The sequence below is a fragment of the Typopeltis vanoorti genome, chromosome 11 (genome assembly GCF_054136105.1).
Source record: "Typopeltis vanoorti isolate ZY-2024b chromosome 11, IOZ_Tvanoo_1.0, whole genome shotgun sequence".
In the NCBI taxonomy this organism is placed as follows: domain Eukaryota; kingdom Metazoa; phylum Arthropoda; class Arachnida; order Uropygi; family Thelyphonidae; genus Typopeltis; species Typopeltis vanoorti.
In genome coordinates, this window is record NC_143559.1 from 8,285,287 (window position 1) to 8,307,615 (window position 22,329).

Genomic DNA, 22,329 nt, shown 5'->3' on the forward strand with positions numbered 1-22,329 from the left:
ATTTCATCGTTCACTATTGCTTCGTTTACAATGCAATGATACTGTTTTGTAGTCTCAGTGATTTTTATGGGTTCTGGTTCAGTGTGTAACTGCAATACTGTGAAATAATGGTCTGCTAGTTTGCAAGTTATGACCGCTGCTGTGTGGCTGTTTGGAGGGGCCCTTATATTTATATGATCAATGCAGGTTGAGGTTGTTGTGTTTCCGACTATCTCTTCTCGTGTATACGACTGTATGGATGGGGTTATGTGATATGCCGATAATAGGTCTAGGTATTGTCTGTGTTGTTATTTATGTTCCTAATGTTTATATTAATGTCTCCTATTATTATCAAGTATTTTGAGGTGCCTACTTTCGTGGCTGAAAGCCATCTGTTTAGTTCTTCTAGGAATTTTGTGGTGCTTAAGTTGGGTGGTCTGTATATTGCGTTTAATAACAGGGAGTTTTCTTGTTTGATGTTTTTAATTTCGATGCATATGTTTTCTGCGTGTTCTAATTTATAGTTTATTTCTGTTACTTCTAGTTTATGTTTGGTAAATATTATTATACCACCGCCTCGTTTTGTTTGTCTGCAGTGTTTGTATTGTTGGAAGTGTGGCATTTGGTAGCAGGATGCCTCTTCGTTTGTGGTAGATACTTCAGTCAGTATTAAAATGTCTATTTCGTCTATATCTTCCTTCAGATAAGCTTGCAGGGTCAGCCAGTATTTTTGAATGCTTCTGATGTTGATGTGGAGAATAGATAGTCCTTTTTTGGGGATTGTCAGTTGTTTCCATTCTGATATTGATTTCAGAATGTGGCAATTATCATGTTCCGGGGTGATTACGTCTGCTTGATGGTGTGCATTCATGTTGGTTGGGGTGCTGGTCCTTCTTTACGAGTTGTCAATATTCCTTTCAATGTGACAGCCTGTTGAGGTCATCTACGGATTTTATTTCGATTGGTTTTGAGTCTTGTGTCTTTCTAAGGAATATTTTACTGTCTCTTATCCATATAAACTGGTAATTGTTTTCTGTTTTTACTTTCCTTGCTTGGTAGAATATTTTCTGATAGTGTGGAGTAAGATATTCAGACAAGTATATTGGGGTGTTGTCGTGGTCTCCTTTCAGATCCTTTACTACTGGATTTTTAATCCTGCTAGCTTTTATGAGTGTAGTTTTTGTTAGGCTGTTGGTGAGTCGCACTACGACGGGAGAAGGACGGGTATTATTTTCTCTTTTTCTTTTTTTGTGGTAACCGATGCACTGACTGGATGTCTCTTGGTTCAATGGGGGAGCCGATTTTTTGGCTTAGTTGTATTACAGTGTCTCTTAGAGGTTCCGTAGCTATTTCTGGGAGACCATTTATGAGGAGGTCATTATTAATAATAATAATAATAATAATATCGTTTCACGCATACCATGTCACGCGGTGCCTGCCAATTTTGTTGTCTAGCCTTTCTAAACCGTTACTGCATTCCTTTGTATTTTTGCATTTATTAGTTTTTTTCACAGTTTAGTCTTGACAAAGCTAGTCAGTTTTGCTAGCGAAACTAGTCGACGAATTTTTACATATATGTATTAAACCTATGTTCTTATAATCCAAATATCTGTTGTGTTAATTATAGTTAATAAAGACCAAATATAACTTTTCAACATGAATTCTTTCTTTATTTCAACGTTAGTTTTGAAACCAATACTGCGCTGTCATGAGAGCATTATTGGGCGAGCTGGGGGGGGGGGGGTGTCTGGAAATTTCTGACGAAAACCGAGAACAAAAGTGATATTAAAGCAAATGATATAACCCCAGGAAATAACATACGAGGATATAAGAATATAAGAAAATAATTTACCTCGATAACACTGTTACTAGCGTGTTCTTTCTTATATCAGTCGCTTTAATAACATTTTTGTTCTAAGTTTTCATTAGAACCTTTCAGAACCCCCCCCCCCCCTTAACACTTGCAAAATGTAGGTAATAAAATGCAATAATAGAATATGAGAATTTGTACCTTACAGACGACATTTTAAATCACTGACGGACTATAAAGAGAAGAAAGGCAAGCATTATTATTGAAACACACGGAAATCAGCATCGAAATGGAAGGCAAATGGGACGACAACAAAAAGAGCTTTTTTGATACTTATTTCTTAAAATCGTTGTTTTAAGAAACGAAATACTTCTTAGGCCATTTATTTTTAATAAATGTATGCTGATAACTTTTGAAATGGACAATGAACCAATCAATCAGCTAACTGATAGAGAGAAACATATGAGTATGATTTCGATACAGAAATTCACATTGTAATTGAATATCGTAGTTAGCAAGTAGAAGCCAATATATGAGCACTGGTGTTCATTTCTTAAAATTATTTTTTTTTTAAGAAAGGAGATTAATTTCTTACAACTAAAAGTCAAAACAGACGCTTTTGAAAGTTGGCACGAAGGCCTTCTAATGTGCCCAAGTAGAAAGGAGGTATACTGCCAATTATTATAAGCTTTTTTCATGTTCACAGTTAAACATTAGTTCAAAGGTTAAAGTATAATTCTGATTTTCCCTTTCAGTCGTTTACGGACCGTAGGTGATTTGTAGTCTTTGTTAACAAAGTATTCCTGGTCAGATTTTTACGTTCACTATATATATAGTCTTTATAGACTTTATATAGTCTTATATATAGTTTATATAGTTTTATATATAGTCTTTATATATAAATAAATAAATAAATATATATATATATTCTGGATTATATTATACAATTAAACAGTATCTCATCTTCCTTTTCCACCTTGCGATGTAGAGGGCTTTATCGATCATCGGAACTCAACCGTTCTCAGGGTAAGGTAGTCAGCCCAATGTCCCTCTGTATCCTATGTGCGAAGTGGAGTTGAGTTCTCAAGGCCGGTTTGCGTGCTTTGCGGGATGAAAAACACCAGATAAACTAGGGAGAAAAATCCTACTGTCCATGCACGGCTAACTTGGCTATGGCTGAGAAAGATCCTTACGTCAGCGATAGGAATTGAACTCAGGACCCTCCTTTCTACGGTTGCGAGGCGCATAGCCACTCGGCTAACCGAGGGGACAATAAACTCTATTCAAGTATTAATTTTATCATTCTAATTTCTGAATTGTTTATTTTATTTCCTAGAACATTTTTGCAATTTCTGCTATATATAAATATAGCACACGGTGTTTTATTCCCCCTTCCCAATTAGGTTCCATAATCAGAACGAACAGCAGGATGAATTCGGATAAGGCAAATAAAGAAGATTTGCCGTCAAACGCATGGTTGTTTTGTATGTTCATCAGCCACAAGTTTCCCAGTTGTCATAAAGGTAATACCAAAATGAAATACAAAGTGTTTTAATTTAATTAAATTTTATAATAAAATTGTTTAATTATTTTACTTATTATGCATACAATAAATAATAATTAAATAAATATATTATTACTGATGGCAGTCAAATTTCAGTATGGAATAAAATTTCAGTTGAAGATTCAAAAAAATTCTGTTGAAAATGGAATAAAAACAACTGAATTCAGGCGAATTCAATTATTTCATTCAATTACTCAATTTTTTCATTGTGTGCATTGCTTACCTTCTGGGTTATTATTTTTTAATTGATTCACAAATTCCTGGACAGTAATGATCTTCTTGTTTGCGTATTTCTGTACTTAACTATGACGTGGAATATTCGTATTATGCTCGGATTTAATATTGTCTACATCATTTTTCTAGGAAGTTGAAACCAACGTATCCTTTCATCGGAATAGAGCAATCTGAACATCTTGCAGTTATGACTGAAGCAGCTATGAAGCCAGTGGTGTATTATGTCTGATAATTGTGGATACGTTCTTCTGGAGAGAGGAAAGTAAATCTTATGTAGTGTACCAAAGTACAAATAGAGCTCCCTGCGTCTGCAAATTAATCCACTTTGTCAGTGGAATAATTAGAATAATTAGAGAACGAGAAGCGTACGAGATGTTGATTTGTTTAACGTACCCTTTGATTACCTCAGCTACTCAGTGAATATTGGAAAATACATTTAGCATTCGTGTGAAATGAGATAATGCACTCCCTAGGATTTCAATAATTTAGCTTTGTTGTTAAGTGTTTTGCACCTAAGTGTATTAAATATTCAGGAGGAGAGTATTTAAGGGACAGCTGGATTTGGGGTGAGCTATGAGCTCACTGCACACGAGCTATGTGCTTATGTGCTATGAACTCATTGCTCACAGCACCGGAAGGTTTCCTAAAAATGTTTCGTTGATTAAATTTCCATCGTGATTGCTAGCGATTCAAATAGTTTGCAATATAAGAAACAAAAAAAAATTGAGTGGTATATCTTTTCACAAATTATAGAGCCATGGAATGAGATTTACAGACCATTAAGAAGTACTGCCATCAATAATTCCTTCTATTTCGTTCCTTCATTTTTATATCCTCCAACTGGAGAATATCAAAGTGTCTTTTTTGGAGTAGTCTAGAAATGTTGACTCTTTAAATTTGTTTGATAACTTTCTTTATGTTTATTACCCAGTCAATTTTGGTTATTTAAGTATTTCTTTGTCGATTTTCGTCCAAGAAATTTGGTTAAATTAAATATCTCCACTTTTTTTTATTTCACTTCCATTCAATAGATAAGTTCTTATCAGTACTTTATAACTGTTATTCTTGTATGCATTTCAAATTGATTAGGCTTGAAAATATTATGGATTACCCTGTTATCTTTCGGAGGTTCAAACTTTCTCTCTGTATTACATATGATATACGTACAGCATCGAAAAACATTCGAACAGATAATTTTTTCTAGAAGTTTATCTCCAATCATAATTTTACTTCAGACTGCATGAGATTGTTTTTTTGTGCATTTTGATATTTCCCTTAAAATTGTTCTGGTAGTATGTTAGAAAAATAGTGGTCTGTGGAAATCATCATTACTTCTTGCTGAGATAATTTAACCATCAGAAGCTTAGTATTAAGTGGTGTAATTCTCCTTGAAAATAGAGCATAATGCAGATATTATCATCACTTCACAAATGTTTCAAGGTTGAGTGTATCTCTCTCTCTCTCTCTCTCTCTCTCTCTCTCTCTTTCTCTCTCTCTCTCTCTCTCTCTCTCTCTCTCTCTCTCTCTCTCTATATATATATATATATATATATATATATATATATATATATAATATATATATATATATATATATATATATATATATATAATATATATGTATAAAGTATTTTACCTTGGGTATAATAAATGTTAAAGATACTAAGCTATTTTAAACCTGGTTTTATTGCATTTCCCAAGTAAGCAAACAGACAAACAAGACAAATTTGCGCTTGCAAGTGTTGCAAGTCTAGCTGACCCTGCAGGTAGTGCAAGACCAAGGCAACTCATGGTAAAAGTAGAATAAGCTCTGATCACTAATCTTAATATTTACCCATAATGCAAAGCACATCTCCTGGAGTAGATGTATGATGCTTTGCAATATAAGAAACAAAAAAAATTGAGTGGTATATCTTTTCACAAATTATAGAGCCATGGAATGAGATTTACAGACCATTAAGAAGTATTGCCATCAATAATTCCTTCAAATTCGTTAAGGCAAGGGGCCACTACCCAGACTGGTTTCGACCTTTATTGAGGTCTCATCAGTGGGAGCCAGGCTAGAAATACCAAGATTTTAGTAATACAGAGCTTATAAGTATTTTACCAGAACAAGTTACCATCAGATGTTTTAACCTTATTAAATAAAAATCTCAGGAGGAGATATAAATGTAGAAAGTATTTTACCTTGGGTATAATAAATGTTAAAGATACCAAGCTATTTTAAACCTGGTTTTACTCCATTTCCCAAGTAAGCAAACAGACAAACAAGTCAAGTTTGTGCCTGCAAGTAGTGCAAGTCTGGATGTCCCCGAACGTAGTGCAAGTCTTAGGCAACTCGTGGTAAAGGTGGAATAAACTCTGATCACTATTATTCTTATTTACCCTTAATGCAAAGCAAATCTCCTCGAGCAGATGTATGATGCTATGCATTAAAGGTAAGGGGCCACTACCCAGACCGGTTTCGACCTTTATTGAGGTCTCATCAGTGAGAGCCAGGCTTGGAAATACCAAGGTTTAAGTAATACAGAGCTTATAGGTATTTTATCAAAACAAGTTACCATAAGGTCCTTTGATCTTATTAAATAAAAATCTCCGGATGAGAGATAGATGTAGAAAGTTTTTTACTTTGGGTATAATATACGTTAAAGATACCAAGCTATTTTAAATATAAACCTGGTTTTAATCCATTTCCCAAGTAAACAAACAGACAAGTAAATCAAGTTTTTCGCCTGCAATTAGTGCAAGTCTGGGTGACCCCGCACGTAGTGCAAGTCTTAGGCAACTCGTGGTAAAGGTGGAATAAGTTTTGATCACTATTCTTCGTATTTATGTCTATTTGCTTATTTGGGAAATGGATTAAAACCAGGATTATATTTAAAATAGCTTGGTATCTTTAGCGTATATTATACCCAAGGTAAAAAACTTTCTACATCTATCTCTCATCCGGAGATATTTATTTAATAAGGTCAAAGCACCTTATGGTAACTTGTTTTGGTAAGATACTTATAAGCTCTGTATTACTTATACCTTGGTATTTCTAAGCCTGGCTCCCACATGAGACCTCAATTAAGGTCTAAACCTCTGGGTAGTGGCTCCTTGCCTTTAATGCTTGGCATCATACATCTCCTCAAGGAGATGTGCTTTGCATTAAGGGTAAATACGAAGAATAGTGATCAGAGTTTATTCCACCTTTACCACGAGTTGCCTAAGACTTGCACTACGTGCTGGGTCACCCAGACTTGCACTACTTGCAGGCGCAAACTTGACATACTTGTCTGTTTGCTTACTTGGGAAATGGATTAAAACCAGGTTTATATTTAAAATGAATTGAATGGCTAGAACAGTGATTTAAGTAAAAAAGGTTTTAATGTTAAAACACTACTAGTTTCGGCTTGTAACAGCCTTCATCAGGTGACATTATAAAAGAAAGAAAAAAGAAAAAACATTAAAACACTGAAGCTTAAATAAACTATGAACATCATAGAAAGTCTCTATACATAACTGACATTAAATCGTTGTATTTAAAGCTGTTCTTTCGTTTGTTGTATTATTGGGAAAGCACGTGCTAGTAACATCACGTGAACGCCAGTACATGATTACAGCTGAATGACTATCTGGGAGGTTGTAGCTCAAGTTATTATTTAGATGAACAGGACTGAAGATGATTTCCCTAGATTCTACGATTTGTCTCTCTAGTTCATCATTGCAACGGAAGATGTTAGTAGATTTTTCCCAGCAGACTTTGTGACTTTAGTTTTCATCATTTGGATTAGCCGAGAAACAGATCTGACTTGATAATGCACTGGCTCGCTGTCTCTTATGAGTAATGTCCCTCATGTGTTCTTCCATATGCAATTCGACAGATTTGTCTGTCTGCCCAAAATAAGGAATATCACATTCACACAATATTTTATATAGACCAGGGTATTTTAGATGAAAATGACAAGGTTTTAGGTGGCTTATTAAGAAACGCATTTTAGGAAGTGGAGTGAATAAGATTCTGATATTTTATTTTCTTAGAACTATTGCTAATTTATGTGAAACTGCACTTAAGTAAGGAATATATATATTGCCTTTGAATCTATTTGTTTCTTCTGAGCGATGTCTAGGAGGATAAAGCAGGAATCTTTCAATGATTCTCTTGGAATATCCATTAGCTTTGAAAGAACTTTTGAGATGGTTTATTTCTGTAAGAAGTTCATTTGGGTCATCCAGAAGAGAACGGGCTCTATGTCCCAAGGTGGACATTATTCCAAGCTTATGAGGAGGGAAGTGATGGGACTGAATGCAGATATGTGTTGGTGTGTGTGTGAGCTTTTTATATATCGATATTTGGAGTTTTTCCAGAAGACCGGGTCAGTTTGATATCGAGAAAAGGAAGGGAATTATCTGTTTCAAGCTCGGCAGTAAACCTAATACTTTGATGTCAGCTATTGAGATGTTCGAGGAATGCCATAAGGTAATCATGTCCATGGCTCTAAATGATGACGATCTCATCTAAATAGCCTTCCAAACTTTAGGTGTTAAAATAAAGGAAAAGATTGCCTTGGTTTCAAAATCCTCTAAGTAAATATTTGCGAGTACAGATGAATGAAGGATTACCCATATCCAGTCCATGATTTTGCTTGTATATAGTATCTTGAAATTTGAAGTAACCGGAGCTGATGCAATGTGTAAGCAAGGCTAACATTTTTTTGGATAACTTGTCCTTGAGTAATATTAGGACTTCTGTTGGGACATTATGTCCAAGCTACCCATGATTTCATCTTCATTAACTGTTATATCCTTGATGAATGTAACAAATTCTGTAGTGTTCTTGATAAAGGATAGTGACTTGCCTGAAAAACGTTTGAGGTATTTTGCAAGATATTATGAAAGGTTGTGAGTCGGAGAATTGATACCTTCTACAATGGGGCGTTGTGGGGGTGTTCTCTTTGTGGATTTTAGGAACACCATATATGCGAAGAATTAACGGATGGAGAGAGCGTAGAGATAAGCGAACATTTCGGGATAATTCAGTGGTTGTTTTTAATAAGTTGTTTGTACAATTTTGAAGTTCACGAGTTGGATCTCTCTCGAGTATTGAGTAGGTATCATTTTATAGTAATTCAAGCATTTTATTCAGGTAATCTTCAGAGTTGAGGATGACTGTTGCATTGCTTTTATCAGCAGGAAGAATAATTATATCTCTGTTGTTTTTTAAACTTTAAACAGCTTTGCGTTCTGTTAAAGTAATGTTATCTGTAGGTGGTTTTGCGTTATTGATAATAAAGATTGATTCAATACGTAGAAGTTTTGCATCTTGTGGAGGGAGAATTGAAGTAGCTTTTTCTATTTTTGCAAGTAGTGTCTCCTTTGGTATAAAGTTTGGGGAAGGAATAAAATTTAGACCTTTACTAAGGATGCTTTTTTCTTCATCTGAAAGTATATAAAAAGATTTGTTGATAACGACTTTGTCAATATTGATGTGTGGCTTTGAGAAGTTCCTATTATTTTGTATTCTTTTTAATGTTTCAAATTTTAAAACGAGATGCTACTAGCACGTACTTTCCCAACAATACAACGAACGAAAGAACAGCTTTAAATACAACCGCAACGATTTAGTGTCAATTATGTATAGAGACTCTCTATGATGTTCATAGTTTATTTAAGCTTCAGTGTTTTAGTGTTCTTTCTTTTTTTTTTCTTTTATAATGTCACGTGATGAAGGCTGTTACAAGTCGAAACTAGTAGTGTTTTAATATTAAAACCGCTTTACTCAAATCTCGGTTCTAGTCATTCAATTCTTTTAAAAATATGTATGTTAACCGGATTAACGATCATCCCATGTATATATATGTATACAGGGTAATCCAAAAGTAACAGAAAAAGTAAAAATTCAATAATTCGAAAAGTATAGACAGTAGCACGACGCGGTTTTCACAGAAATGCACAGAAAGATATGGGAATTTTTTAAGAACGAAAAATTTTATTGCCAAAATAGTTACATTTGTTCATCGACAGGTGGCGCTGTTGCTTTCCCGGAGCTGCTGCCTCTCGCTATTTAAACCGGGAGGTACGTAAATTTCAGATGTAGTGAATACTGAAGTTAAACTTTCAACATTTAACATTTATTACCGAAGTTAAACGTTCTGCCAAGGTGAGGCATGTTATCGTTACGAGATAAAGCACTTTTAGTTAAGCTGTATTATCAGAACTCCGAATGTGCAAGTGCGGCTTTGCGCACTTATCGTTCGATGCGGGGTATTAGAAGTGGAAATGGACCGATATCTTGTTCCTCACTGATAGCTATGATGAAAAGGTTTGAGGACACTGGCAGTTTGGCAGCACGTGCGAGAAGTGGGAGACCCAGAAAAACTATTGCATTTGCGCACGAGGTCGAACGCGAGACCGACACACAATCGACAGCTTCCGCACATGGGGAATGCAGTGTGCATGAAATTTCAAGACGAACTGGCATTTCGTACGGGACTGTGTGGCGATCACTCAGGATCATCCTCAAAAGGAATCCTTACAAAATCCAACATGCACAGGAACTGAAACCAATCGATTTCGAGAGATGTCATGAATTTGCAAATCGGGCTTTTCAACAGATGGAAAACTATGCGGACTGGCTGTCAAATGTCCTGTGGACTGACGAGGCGCACTCTTCGCTTAATGGAAGTGTAAATGCACACAACTGCCGCATCTGGGATAGAGAGAACCCACATGCGATTGTGTAAATCCCTTTGCATCAGCCAAAGGTGAGAGCGTGGTGCGGGTTCACTGCGTCATTCATTATAGGCCACTTTTTCTTTGAGGAATTCTAGAGCGGTACATTTCGAACCGTTTTTGTCAAAGGCGAACGTTATGCAGCGTTTTTAAGAGACAGTATCATTCCCTCCTTGCAAGTGAGGCAAGCGCTCCATAGTGTAACATTCATGCAGGATGGAGTGCCTCCGCACATCACAGGTCCTGTCCAGCACCTGTTGCGATCGACATTTTGCGATGACAGTGTCCTCAGTCGCTCTTTCCCGCACGAATGGCCACCAAGGTCTCCAGACCTTACACCTTGAGACTTTTGGTTATGGGGCTACTTGAAGTCACAGGTGTACAGAGGTCGACTGGCGTCATTGGCCATGTTGAAAGAAGCCATTCGCCATCATGTGACAGGAATTATAGTTGAAACCCTCCTCAATGCTGTGCAGAGTGTCGTGCGAAGTCTGAGGGCTATTCTCATGAATGACGGCCTTCACATTGAACATTTGTAATCCTAGTTGCGTTGCGAACTGTGCTACGCCACTGTACAAACTACTGACATAATCGAAACACCACCTGTCGGTGGCAAATGTGACTATTCTGGCAATAAAAGTTTTCGTTATTAAAAAAATTCCCATGTCTTTCTGTGCATTTCTGTGAAAACCGCATGGTGCTACTGTCTATACTTTTCGAATTATTGAATTTTTACTTTTTCTGTTACTTTTGGATCACCCGGTATATATTCGGATCACCTGGAATTTATACATACATATCTTTATATATACAGTATATATACATTATATATACAGAAATCTTTATATATACAGTATATATAAAAAGATAAGCCGAAATTTGAAACGTTTTTATGTCACGTTTTTTGTCTTACCAGCCCGGAACTCGCGGGATTGCGTAAACATTGCATCACATTCTCGTTAATAGCCCGGGTGTGCTTTCAAAATGCATACACCTTTGAGCCATTCGAAAAGATGTAAAGAGGGCGCAGCATGTCAAACTCTTAGTGTTGTATTATTTTTAAACCGCTGAGAAGGCGTGACTAGGTGAGATTAAATTTTGAGCTCACTCAGCACCTAGCGTCTGTAATTGGTTATTGCATCAACCAATCCAATTGAATCTTGTCATGATTGTTGAGAGATTACCATATCCGATGGCTTTATTACAAACAGCTGTTACACATGTTTTCTGGAACTGAAAATTTGAAAGTGAATGTTAGGAGAAAAACGCTAATTGTTTTTTCTTTTGCTTGTGCAGTATAGCATCTGTTGAGGTTGCAAAGTTTTTTAACGGTATAGAGGCATTTTTATTCTAGTCTTCGGAAACAACAGACAGTAAAAAATATCTATTCCTGAATAAAAATGAATATTCTGTGTAATATAAGACGTTGTTTATCTACAAGAAAATACCAGCATATGTGAGATTGATAAGACAGAAGAACAGCTGATACTAAAAAAAAAAAAAAACGAAAAAACTAACGAGTGTAGGATTCCCGAAAGTATGGATAATTCCAATAATGATCGGATGTTATATATTCTGAGTCTGAGTAAACAAAATAAAATTCTTGGCAAACGGAGCGAAATATACACAAACCAGAGAAATACACATAACATGGGCAACAAATTTTACGAGATGATTTGTTGCTCCATCAAACCATATTTATTCGTGCAATAATTTCTCTCTCTCTCTCATAAGTTTTTTTTTTTAATAATGCCATCATAAATTCACTTATTCATGTTTAGAATTCATAGGATCGTGTGCTATTTGCTCTACCCAGCAATTTATAGGACACACATATCACAAATGATAATTCTTAATTATTCATTTACCCAGTAATGAAAGTGTTTTTACTCACACTTATTCCTTCGTATTCTCACATGTCTTATAAGTGATGGTTCACATATTTTCATCTTTGAGTATATCAAATGTACCAGCCAATATAGCATTCTCCTTCATTGTTGTTTTCTAATCAATCATAAAACAGATTTTTCCCCCCACTCTACGCATAAGTATTCAAAGTTATCCTGTAATTAATTGCATTGGACCAATTAAGATGAGTGCTGATGCGCTATGCCCTCTCAAAACTTTCATACATCGATAAAATGCAATCCCACGGTCATGGGCGTCCAAAGGGGGGGGGGCACTTCTCCCCTGGATCGATTAAAAAATTCAGCAAATTATAATCGTAGAGTTGATTGAGATATGTAATCTTACACCCTCAACCCTGGGAACGCTTTGTCTGCCTTAAAATTTTATTATGGGTTGGCCTGTTGCGGAGTAGCCATAGAACACGTGTTTTATTGCAGTAATAAAACACGCCTGTTTTTGGTTCATCTTTTTCTGATTTGTGAACAGTGACCAGTTAGTTTGCCCTCTGTGTAGTAAGTTACAGAGTGAAGTGTGAATTGTAAATTTATAGTGAAACAAATTTAAATAAAAAAAAAACATTTTTAAAAGGATAGTGTATGTAATTTAATTTGATTTTTTTGCTTTTAAACTGAAATCATTTAATTTAGGATTAATTAATTTGTTGATTTTTAATAAAATATGCAGATCAATTTTTTAATAATATTTGAAATTGTGCTAAGAACTATTAATTCTGAATACTTTTTTTTTTCACAACAATTAAAGATCATTAAAATTGATACAAAATGAAAATAATCTATTATAGTTTACATCGACAAATAATTACATAAAAAAACAAAGAGACGTTTATTGATGTAATTATTTAATTAAATCAATAATTATAAAAATTTATTGATGTAATTATTTGTCTCCAAGCTTCCCCCCCCCCCCCCCCTCCAGTAAACCATGAGAGCACACCCAACCGAAATTATCACGCGACGCCACTGATATATATATATAAAATAAGTTTAATGACTATTACCGAGAGAAAAGATGGCAAGATATATTTAACAAGATACTACTAGTTTACTAGTTTCGTTACAAGAACATCATCAGGTATCATACTCAAAGAAATATATAATAAATTACAGAGACTTAAAATTGCATTAACAGAACAAGTGAAAAACAGTAGCATGTTTGAAAAAATGCAAGTATGATTTCCATACAAACGAATACTACGCGCTGTCGCGAGTGCGCCAGTACTGAACAGAAGCAACGTGTGCGTCCGAGAGATTGTAACTCAGGCTGTTGTTGATATGAGAGGAATCTAGAGAAATTTCTCTTGATTCAACAATCTTTCTTTCGAGTTCATCGTAGCACACATGGATATTAGCAGTTTGAGTCCAGTTTACAATGTGCTGGCGGCCTTCGTCTGAGTTAGCAGAAAAGAGAACGTGGCTAGAGAGAGCGCTAGCTCTAGTCCTGTTATAGGAGATATCTCTACGGTGTTCATCCAAACGTAGAAGGATGGATTTGGTAGTCTGTCCATAATAAGGCTTTCCGCAATCACACAAAATCTTGTAGACTCCTGGAAACTGAGTAGGAAGATGTTTCTGTTTATGTTTGCAAAGTAATGAACGAAGTTTTGGAAGCGTAGTGTAGCACGTTTTGAAGTTAAATTTCTTGAGAATCTTTGCCAGTTTTGGTGAAAGAGAGCTGATGTAAGGCAAGGAGATGAAGGCTCTTGGGGGAGGGGGATCTTCAGCAGTAGTTGAGTGCCTGGGTGAAAGAAATTTGTCAATCTTCTTTGGAGAGAAGCCATTGTTAATAAACGTTTTTTTAAGAAAACTGAGTTCATTTATAATTTCTGTTTCTTCGGTAAGTAATGATTTGGCTCGGTGGGCTAAAGTGGAAATAATACCACATTTTTGTGGAGGATAATGATGGGAGGAAGCATGAAGGTATCTGTCAGTATGAGTAGGCTTTCTAAAAATTGAGATTTTAATGTTCTCAGCACATCTGGTAAGTTTGAGGTCTAAAAAGGGAAGATAGTCATCCGATTCCAGTTCGAGGGTGAAAGAGATTTTTTCGTGAGCACGATGCACGTTTCCCATGGGATGTCCATTGACGTATACTACTTTTGAAGCATTGTAGATGGAACACAAATTAAAATAATATATATATATATATATATTATTTTATATATATTATATATATTTTATATTTTATATTTTATTATTTTATATATATAATATATATATATTATTATTATTATTATTATTATATATTATTATATTATTATTATATTATTATTATATATATTATTATTATATATTATTATTATAAATATTATTATATATATATATATATAAAATATATATATATATATATATATATATATATATATATATATATAAAATATATATATATATATATATAAAATATATATATATATATATATATATTATTTTAATTTGTGTTCCATCTACAATGCTTCAAAAGTAGTATACGTCAATGGACATCCCATGGGAAACGTGCATCGTGCTCTGTAACGAATCACATAAATTGGAGGAATATGACGCTCACAATCAGTGCAACTGTGTCTGAGTGAAATGGCTGCGAGAAGGAAACTGACTGAGATTGAAAGAGTCGTTATGATAGGATGCCATATAGCAGGGCTTATTTGTTCGGCAACGTGTTGACAAACTGGCCCATCCCAGGTCAACAATCACTTATACCGTACTAAGGCGGAAGATGAGAGTGTCAAATGCAAGTGCTACTCGCAGTGGACGACCTACCACACTCATCGAACGTGACAGTAGGTTGCTACGAAAGGATAACATGTAAATCAATCATTCGTAGTACTATATTGACATTTTGAATGCGATTGCGGACATCGCTTGGAACATGAATCTGTACAAAATCTTCTGAACATGGGTTTCCATTGTGGGACCGCGATATGCAAGTCCTACAAGTCCTCTGTTTTTCTATTTTCATTCATTATCTGACAAATATGCCGTGCCGTTTTCAGTGCTGCAAAGACTGTGCAAAGTGCGACATGGAAGCTTAGAAAATTGTGTTATGGAGCATGGAATCACACTACACCCTACCCTCTTGATAGAGTGCGCAACTAATTATGAAATTTGGAGGTGGTAGTGTGATGGTATGGTCCCGTTTTTCCTAGTTTGGATTCGGACCTTACGTTTCATATGTGGTCATAAATATTGAACTCGGAGAAGTATATGAATGTTATAGACAATACAATGCTTCCTACGTAGTGGCATTTCTACAGAACTCACCATTGTCCCTTTCAGCAAAACAATGCGCTGCTGTAAGGCTGCTGCTGTAACTGCATGTTCTGTGGACATGAACGTTACCACAGTTGACTGGCCTTGTGATCCAGTGAATATCTAAACATTGCTTCCGATCAAGACCATCCTGTAATGTTGACCTGCAGGTAACGGTTCTTTCATGGACGACAATCCTGCGGTCCATCGCGAAAGAATTGTTCGGCAGTGGTTCAGAGAGCGTGATGGCAACTTCCATCATCTTCCCTGACCACAACAAATTCCGGACCTAAACCCCATTGGAAATGTATGAGATATGTTCGGAAAACAGATCTGGGAGCAAAGTCCTCTTCAGTCGGATTTGAGCCAATTAAAGTTCTGGTGAACGCCTGGCATGTTGTAGACGTGTATGCAATGCAACACCTTGTGAAATCTATGTCAAACTGCAAATGTGCTATATCTCAGGATAAAAGATGTTCAAAACGGTATTAAATAAAAGTTTCTAATTCAGTGTCCATATGTGTATGTATTTAATATCTTCATTGTAAGATATCTACATTTTGCTACGAGCTGATTTCGAATTTCTGTATTTTCTTTTGTTTATCCTTTGCAGATATTGGAGTTTTGCGTTTAGAAATAATTTCTGCTTCTTCAATGATTCTGCATAAATCCTTTGTTTATACACTTTCTTCTTATCTTTGATTAGTTCGCCAATATTCTCATTGCACTTTCTTATTATCTTTTACTCTTCTGGGCGAAATGACTAGTTATATGTTATTTTATTAAATTGATCTAAGAGTAAGTACTTGAAAATGGGTTTGATTATTATTTATTCGATCTTTATTATTTTCTTTAATCTTTACTCAAAATTTCTCCTAAACATTCCTGTGCTTGGTATGAATTTTCTAGTCTGCAGTTTACTGCCTGATCATAAAATCTAATGTATATATATATATATATATATATATATATATATATACTAGTATACAGTAATCCCTCGATTAATGCGCTCTTTAAAACAGGCGCATTAATCGAAAACGCACTGATCGAATATAACCTACAGGAAAATGTATAATTCGTTCCTAAAATTTCTTTTCTGGCCCTTATTTATTTTTTATTTTTTAATGAAAGAATTAGGGATGAAGCTGCAATAAAACATGTTCAGAATATAAATTTATTATTCTACTTCTTAACAAAGAATTGAGCTAACCTAGTTTGGCGGCATTCAGTTTCTTTTTTTTCATACAACTGACGGTATGGCCCTATTGCCGCTTCTACTCTTCTGCAAATTTTACTGCTTCTCTCTTCATCAGTGTCAGCCTCTAAGCATTGCTGCTTACAGACTTCGATTGTACGAAAAATATTTTCAAATTGTTTCTGGGTAATCTCTTTGGGCTTGTCAGTGATAAAATTTTATTGATATTCTTCAGGACTTTCCCGTTGTGTATCTAAATTTAGCAGATCGGAATCACTTAATTTCTTAAAATGATATTTAGTTAACTTAGATTCATTTGAACTACCTCTGAAATCATTTACGCAATGTGGAAGAATGTGCTTCTAAACGGCTCGCATATTGCTAGAAGTAATTTCATTCGACTTTGTGACTTTATAACCAGGATGAAATTTCTCTGATTTGGTCAGAAAAGTTTTGGAATGCATTCGCTTCCGAAAAAGGCCGGTTTCGACATTAAATATTTGTTGGTCACAATAGCCCCATTCTTCCACAATTTTCTTTAAAATCTCTGGATAATTTGTGACCACCTTATCTACACTTGCAGCTTCGCCTGTGATTAGAACATATGTAGGCTATTTCTCTTTTTGAAACGCACAAATCACCAGCACTAGCGTGGAATTCTTATTTTCCCTCATTGATAGCCCTTTCTTTTAAGGTTGCAAAGAAACTTAATGCTTTTGATTTAATAAGGTCAGTGCTTAGCGAGATTTTTTGGTTACAGTCTTTGATCCATGTAGAAGGAAGTCTCTCTAATTCAATCATTATAAAACTTTGATTTCGAGTGCATGCATGATGAACTCGAAGCAGCTATACGTTTTCTTTCTCTTTGTATTCAGCAGCTTTGCTTAAAATTACTCTTACAGTTCATTCACGTGTTTTTGTGTTCTTGTCCTATCTTTGCTCTGGACTCGCCTTGTTCATTTTCGTTATTATTTCAAGTTTTTCTTCCAGTGTGATTAATTTTCTAATCATTTTCACACTTTCACTCTTTGGCTCACTAATTCTTTTACTCATGATGAAAGGTTGGGAAAAAAAATTTTAAAATAAAAAAGTAAGGAATATAATTGCAAAGGAAGCATGAGATATGATCGTCAAAATGCTATGTAATTAGCAGACAACATAAATTTTGGCGGTAAATTTGGAACACAGTGTATATGGAAAGAGAATGCCATTAAAAATAACTTTTAATGGCATACTCTTTCCATTAAATAAAATTTTATTATATATACAGGGTGTCCCAAAATTCACGCAAGATTTAAATTTAGCGCCATTTGTGCGGTAAAGTGTTGCCAACGAGAAAAAAAAAGACAGCGCGACAGCTGACAGTTCAGGGTTATTAAAAATGGAGCTACACGAAAGAGACTTCGTTGAATGGATTATGGAACAATAACAAGTGGATGCTTATTTTTCGAACAAAATCATCTTCAGCGATCAGGCTCATTTTCATCTTGATGGCTTCGTTAATCGACAAAATTGGCGCATTTGGGGTTCAGAAAATCCACGAGTGATTGTTGAGAAACAAATGCATCCACAACGTGTTACTGTTTGGTGCGGATTTTGGGCTGGAGGCATCATCGGTCCATTCTTCTTCGAAAATGCGGTTGGTAAGGCAATAACAGTTAATGATGCTCGCTATCGCGACATGATAATCCAGTTTTTTTGTGCCTAAATTGCAAGATATGGATGTGGACGACATGTGGTTTCAACAAGACGGTGCCACATGCCATACAGCCCGAGAAACAATTCAATTACTGCATGAGTCATTTCCTGGTCGTGTAATTTCCCGTTTTGGTGATCAGAATTGGCTACCCAGATCATGTGACTTAACGCCGTTGGACTTTTTTCTTTGGGGTGTTTTGAAGTTTAAGGTTTATGCCAACAAGCCCACGACCAACCACGCCTTGAAGGAGGAAATTGAGCGCTGTATCAACGAAATTCAGCCACATTTATGCAAAACGGTCATGGAAAATTTCGACAAAAGAGTGCGTATGTGCCAGCAAAGCCGTGGAGGCCATTTACCCGATATGCTATTCCATGCATAACCCTATACTGTATACTTTATGAATCAATAAGAAATTACAATTTTTAATTAAAAACCTGTGTTTTCTATCAAAATTACTTCTTGCGTGAATTTTGGGACACCCTGTGTATATATAATAAAATGTAAAATGGAACAAGAAATCATGTTTACTACCTTGTGTAACTCTGAACTATATTTGAAAACCATTACTCTGATCGTTATTATTCTGTTATGTGAATTCCACATTGTGCAAATTATAAAGATATTAAGAGTGAAAAGTGTAACGTAAGAAATTAGAGCACTGTGTCTTAAATATTATAAAATATATGTCATTCTCTGAGAGGTAATGAATAGTGAAAGTAAAGCGATGTACCGATGGTTAATACTGAATTATAAAGTTTCATTGTTCATTGCTGCCGTCGATTTTTTAAAAATTATTATTGTGAAAAGTGAAATAAACGCATTTAGCATTATTGTTGCATAAATTGTTAATGTAAATGACAAAATGCAAAAATATCTGTTTAAAATTTAAAATTGTAACCGGAAGTTGTTTTTGTTAGGATTATTATTACTTTTAACATTAATTATAGTACTGCATTGTGTCTAGTATATATTACAGTAGGTGTATATGATGCATATTTCTTGTTCATAGCATGTACTTAAGACTCTTTGCACGCTATTGTAGTTTGTAAAGTTCCTTCATTCAAAAGGTAGTTTATTTAACATGTCTAGGATACAGAAGCTTCGAGTTTGCATTTCGTAGTGATTATTATATTTATATGTGATATAATTAGTTGTCTAAGGTTCTGTTATACGGTATGAATTTCTGGTTGTCATGCAGATGACATCGGAATAATATTTTACCATAGCTGCATAGGGACATGCCGGTAAGTGTTTTACAGTTAGTATCATGTGTTCTGACATTGAGGTGTATATAAAGCTGATACTGTCTCCTTGTTTCCAAAAGATAAGTTTTATCATTTGTACTGTAATGATATTAATCTATTTAGTTTGTACTTTGGACAGAACCCATACGTTTTTATAGCGCATCTTAGTATATTTTGGCATAGTGCTTTGCATATTAGGGTTTTAGGCGTGATGGAACTGTCTTTTAACCTGTAGAGTTTGCCAGTTATTGTTCGGAGTTTGTTTTGTAGATGGTTTATATGGCTATTCCAGTTCATATCTGCATCGAAGTAAATTCCAAGGCATTTTAATGTTTCAACCAGAGTGATGATAGCGGTTTTAGTGTTCTTGTTTTGTTTTTTTTTTATGGTGGAGAGTGTTAAGACTCTTTGCACGCTATGTTGAATGGTTATTTATATATTAACAACTGGTTGAGCCAGTGGATTTATGAATACTATAAATTTTGTCTTGTCAGAGTTTAGGTGTATGGAGTGTTTGGTGAGCCAGTCAATCAGATTTATGTCAATTTATCTCATGCTGTATATTTATTTGGGCTGTGCTTGCATTATTATGAATGGATATTATAGCTGTATAATCTGCATATTGGAAGAACTTGCCTTTGAGATTGTTGATTAATATGGTGCTTGTAAACGTTGAATAGAGTTCGGAAGAGAACTGCTCCCTCTGCAACCATAATAATATTATTAATAATAATAATTATTATTATCATTATTATTATACAAAATTATTATTATATAATAATCAGAATAGAATATAATCGAATTTATAATTTATTGATTGCTAAAATATTTATACATACAATAAACATCTTGTGCGACATTGCATCTTATAATTTTACCGAGTTCAGCACTAAGTGCTGCATTTTCTACATTGGATTTCAATTACAATTTTTAATAATACATTTTTGCCTTTATATTATGTATTTACAACACGTGTTCTTCTAATATTAACAATGAAGATTATGCAGAATTTTTTGTATAATTTTGTATAAGTTTGAGAAAGAGTGATTATACAAACAAATTTCTGCATTTGCTTATATGGATTACTTGTAGATGAGTTAGGCAAATTAATCCCACCTGCTTCGAAGCTTGGGTTAGGCAAATTGGGTTATGAAGAGAGTGGGATTCAGCCTTCATTATTTGTGTTGTTGCTACTGTTTATGTATGGGATGTAGGCATTGGATGCTAGTGATTTGTGATGTGAATATTAGTGTTAATGGCATCATAACTTTGTTGGAATATTTTTCTAGAGTTCGTTTTTAATGTTCTGTAGTTATCTACGTGTTGTATATTTCTTGGTAGGTTGTTGAGTTGCGTGGGTATCAGTTGTGATCTCACAAAAGAACCGTATGAGTGGTTGAAGGCCGTGTTATACGATATCTGTCTCAGTTGCTTCGATAGGTGATGTTGAAGTAATTCCTTGTTAATGTCATGTAGTGTTTCAGGTTTTTAATGCTCAGAATTCTGTGTATCGCCATGTGCTTGTCAGATATTGGTTGTTGCGTGTAAGGTGTACAGATCACTGTCGACACGATTTTCCTGTGTAGTGTTTCTAATTTTGTTAGATGGCAGTTTGATGAATTTGCATAGACTGTTATTCTGTATCTGAGTAGAGATTCGCAGATACCGTGATATAGGAGTTTTTTTATGTTGGGTGGTATAATGTCTTTAACTTGGAGGAGTTTTGCTGCGATGATCCGGAGTTTGGTGTGTAGGTTTTGTATATATTTTGTCCATTTAAGGTGGGCTTAAATTATAATAATAATAAAAAGAAATATTATTTTTAGCATTCTGTTTATTATATAACTTATATGTATAATATTATATATATATATTTGTATATAATATTATATATATATATATATTTGTATATAATATTATATATATACCATATTTGTAATACATTCGATGAACACAATTGTGTATAACAGATACTTGCATGTACATAATATTTTTAAAAAATTAATGCTAATAATAATCATTGTTTACAATTTATATATATTAATAATCTCGCCAAAGATCTCTGGAAACATTCTAATATTCCAATAATGGCATCCAAAAAATAAATAAAAAAGCACATTGATTTAAAGCTTCCAACAAGTAAGAGCAAAACAAATAATAACACAAAAACGTTTTTAGAGTTGTGTGAACCGGTTGCATGAAACATCCACCAATCCATTTACCTATATAGGAGAAGTTCCTCCTCACCGCCAGTCACTATTAGCAAAAGCCTCTTAACTGATTCTTAATAGTTTCATTATTCGTTTCTTTTCATTTTCATAATTTGATTCCCTTCCAAGGGAATCAAATTATGCATAGGCACTGCGTCAAATTATGCATATCGTGCATAGGCACTGCGGAACTGCAGCACCCCAAATTTTTCTCGAGCAGCACTGTGTTTACCACAGTGTCATATTGCTATGCGAGCAAGCATATGGACGTCATAGTGAGATGCAAACTATTAGCGTAATGCGGCACTGTCCGTCGTGCATTTCCAGAGTTGCGCCAGTAGCAGAATGTTCGTAGTGCTTATCGTGTTTACTACGACTCTTTAAATATTTGGACATTACAATTAAAGGATTTAATTATAATGTCCAAAAATTGTAAATCCATTCTTTTAATTACAATAAAAGGAATGGATTTCATTTTTAAGTAATTTTGAATTAATCCAAACTGTATA

The 22,329-nt window shown here is 34.7% G+C and overlaps 1 protein-coding gene across 1 annotated transcript in view; it reads left to right on the forward strand.

Annotated features, from left to right (window-relative positions):
* The window catches only part of LOC150101289 (uncharacterized), a 144,896-nt gene that overhangs the window by 92,817 nt on the left and 29,750 nt on the right, over positions 1–22,329 (forward strand). The window contains exon 2 of the mRNA XM_090400862.1: positions 3,193–3,312. Within this exon, the coding sequence (XP_090256988.1) occupies positions 3,193–3,312 (120 nt within the window). The remainder of the gene's footprint in view (positions 1–3,192; positions 3,313–22,329) is intronic.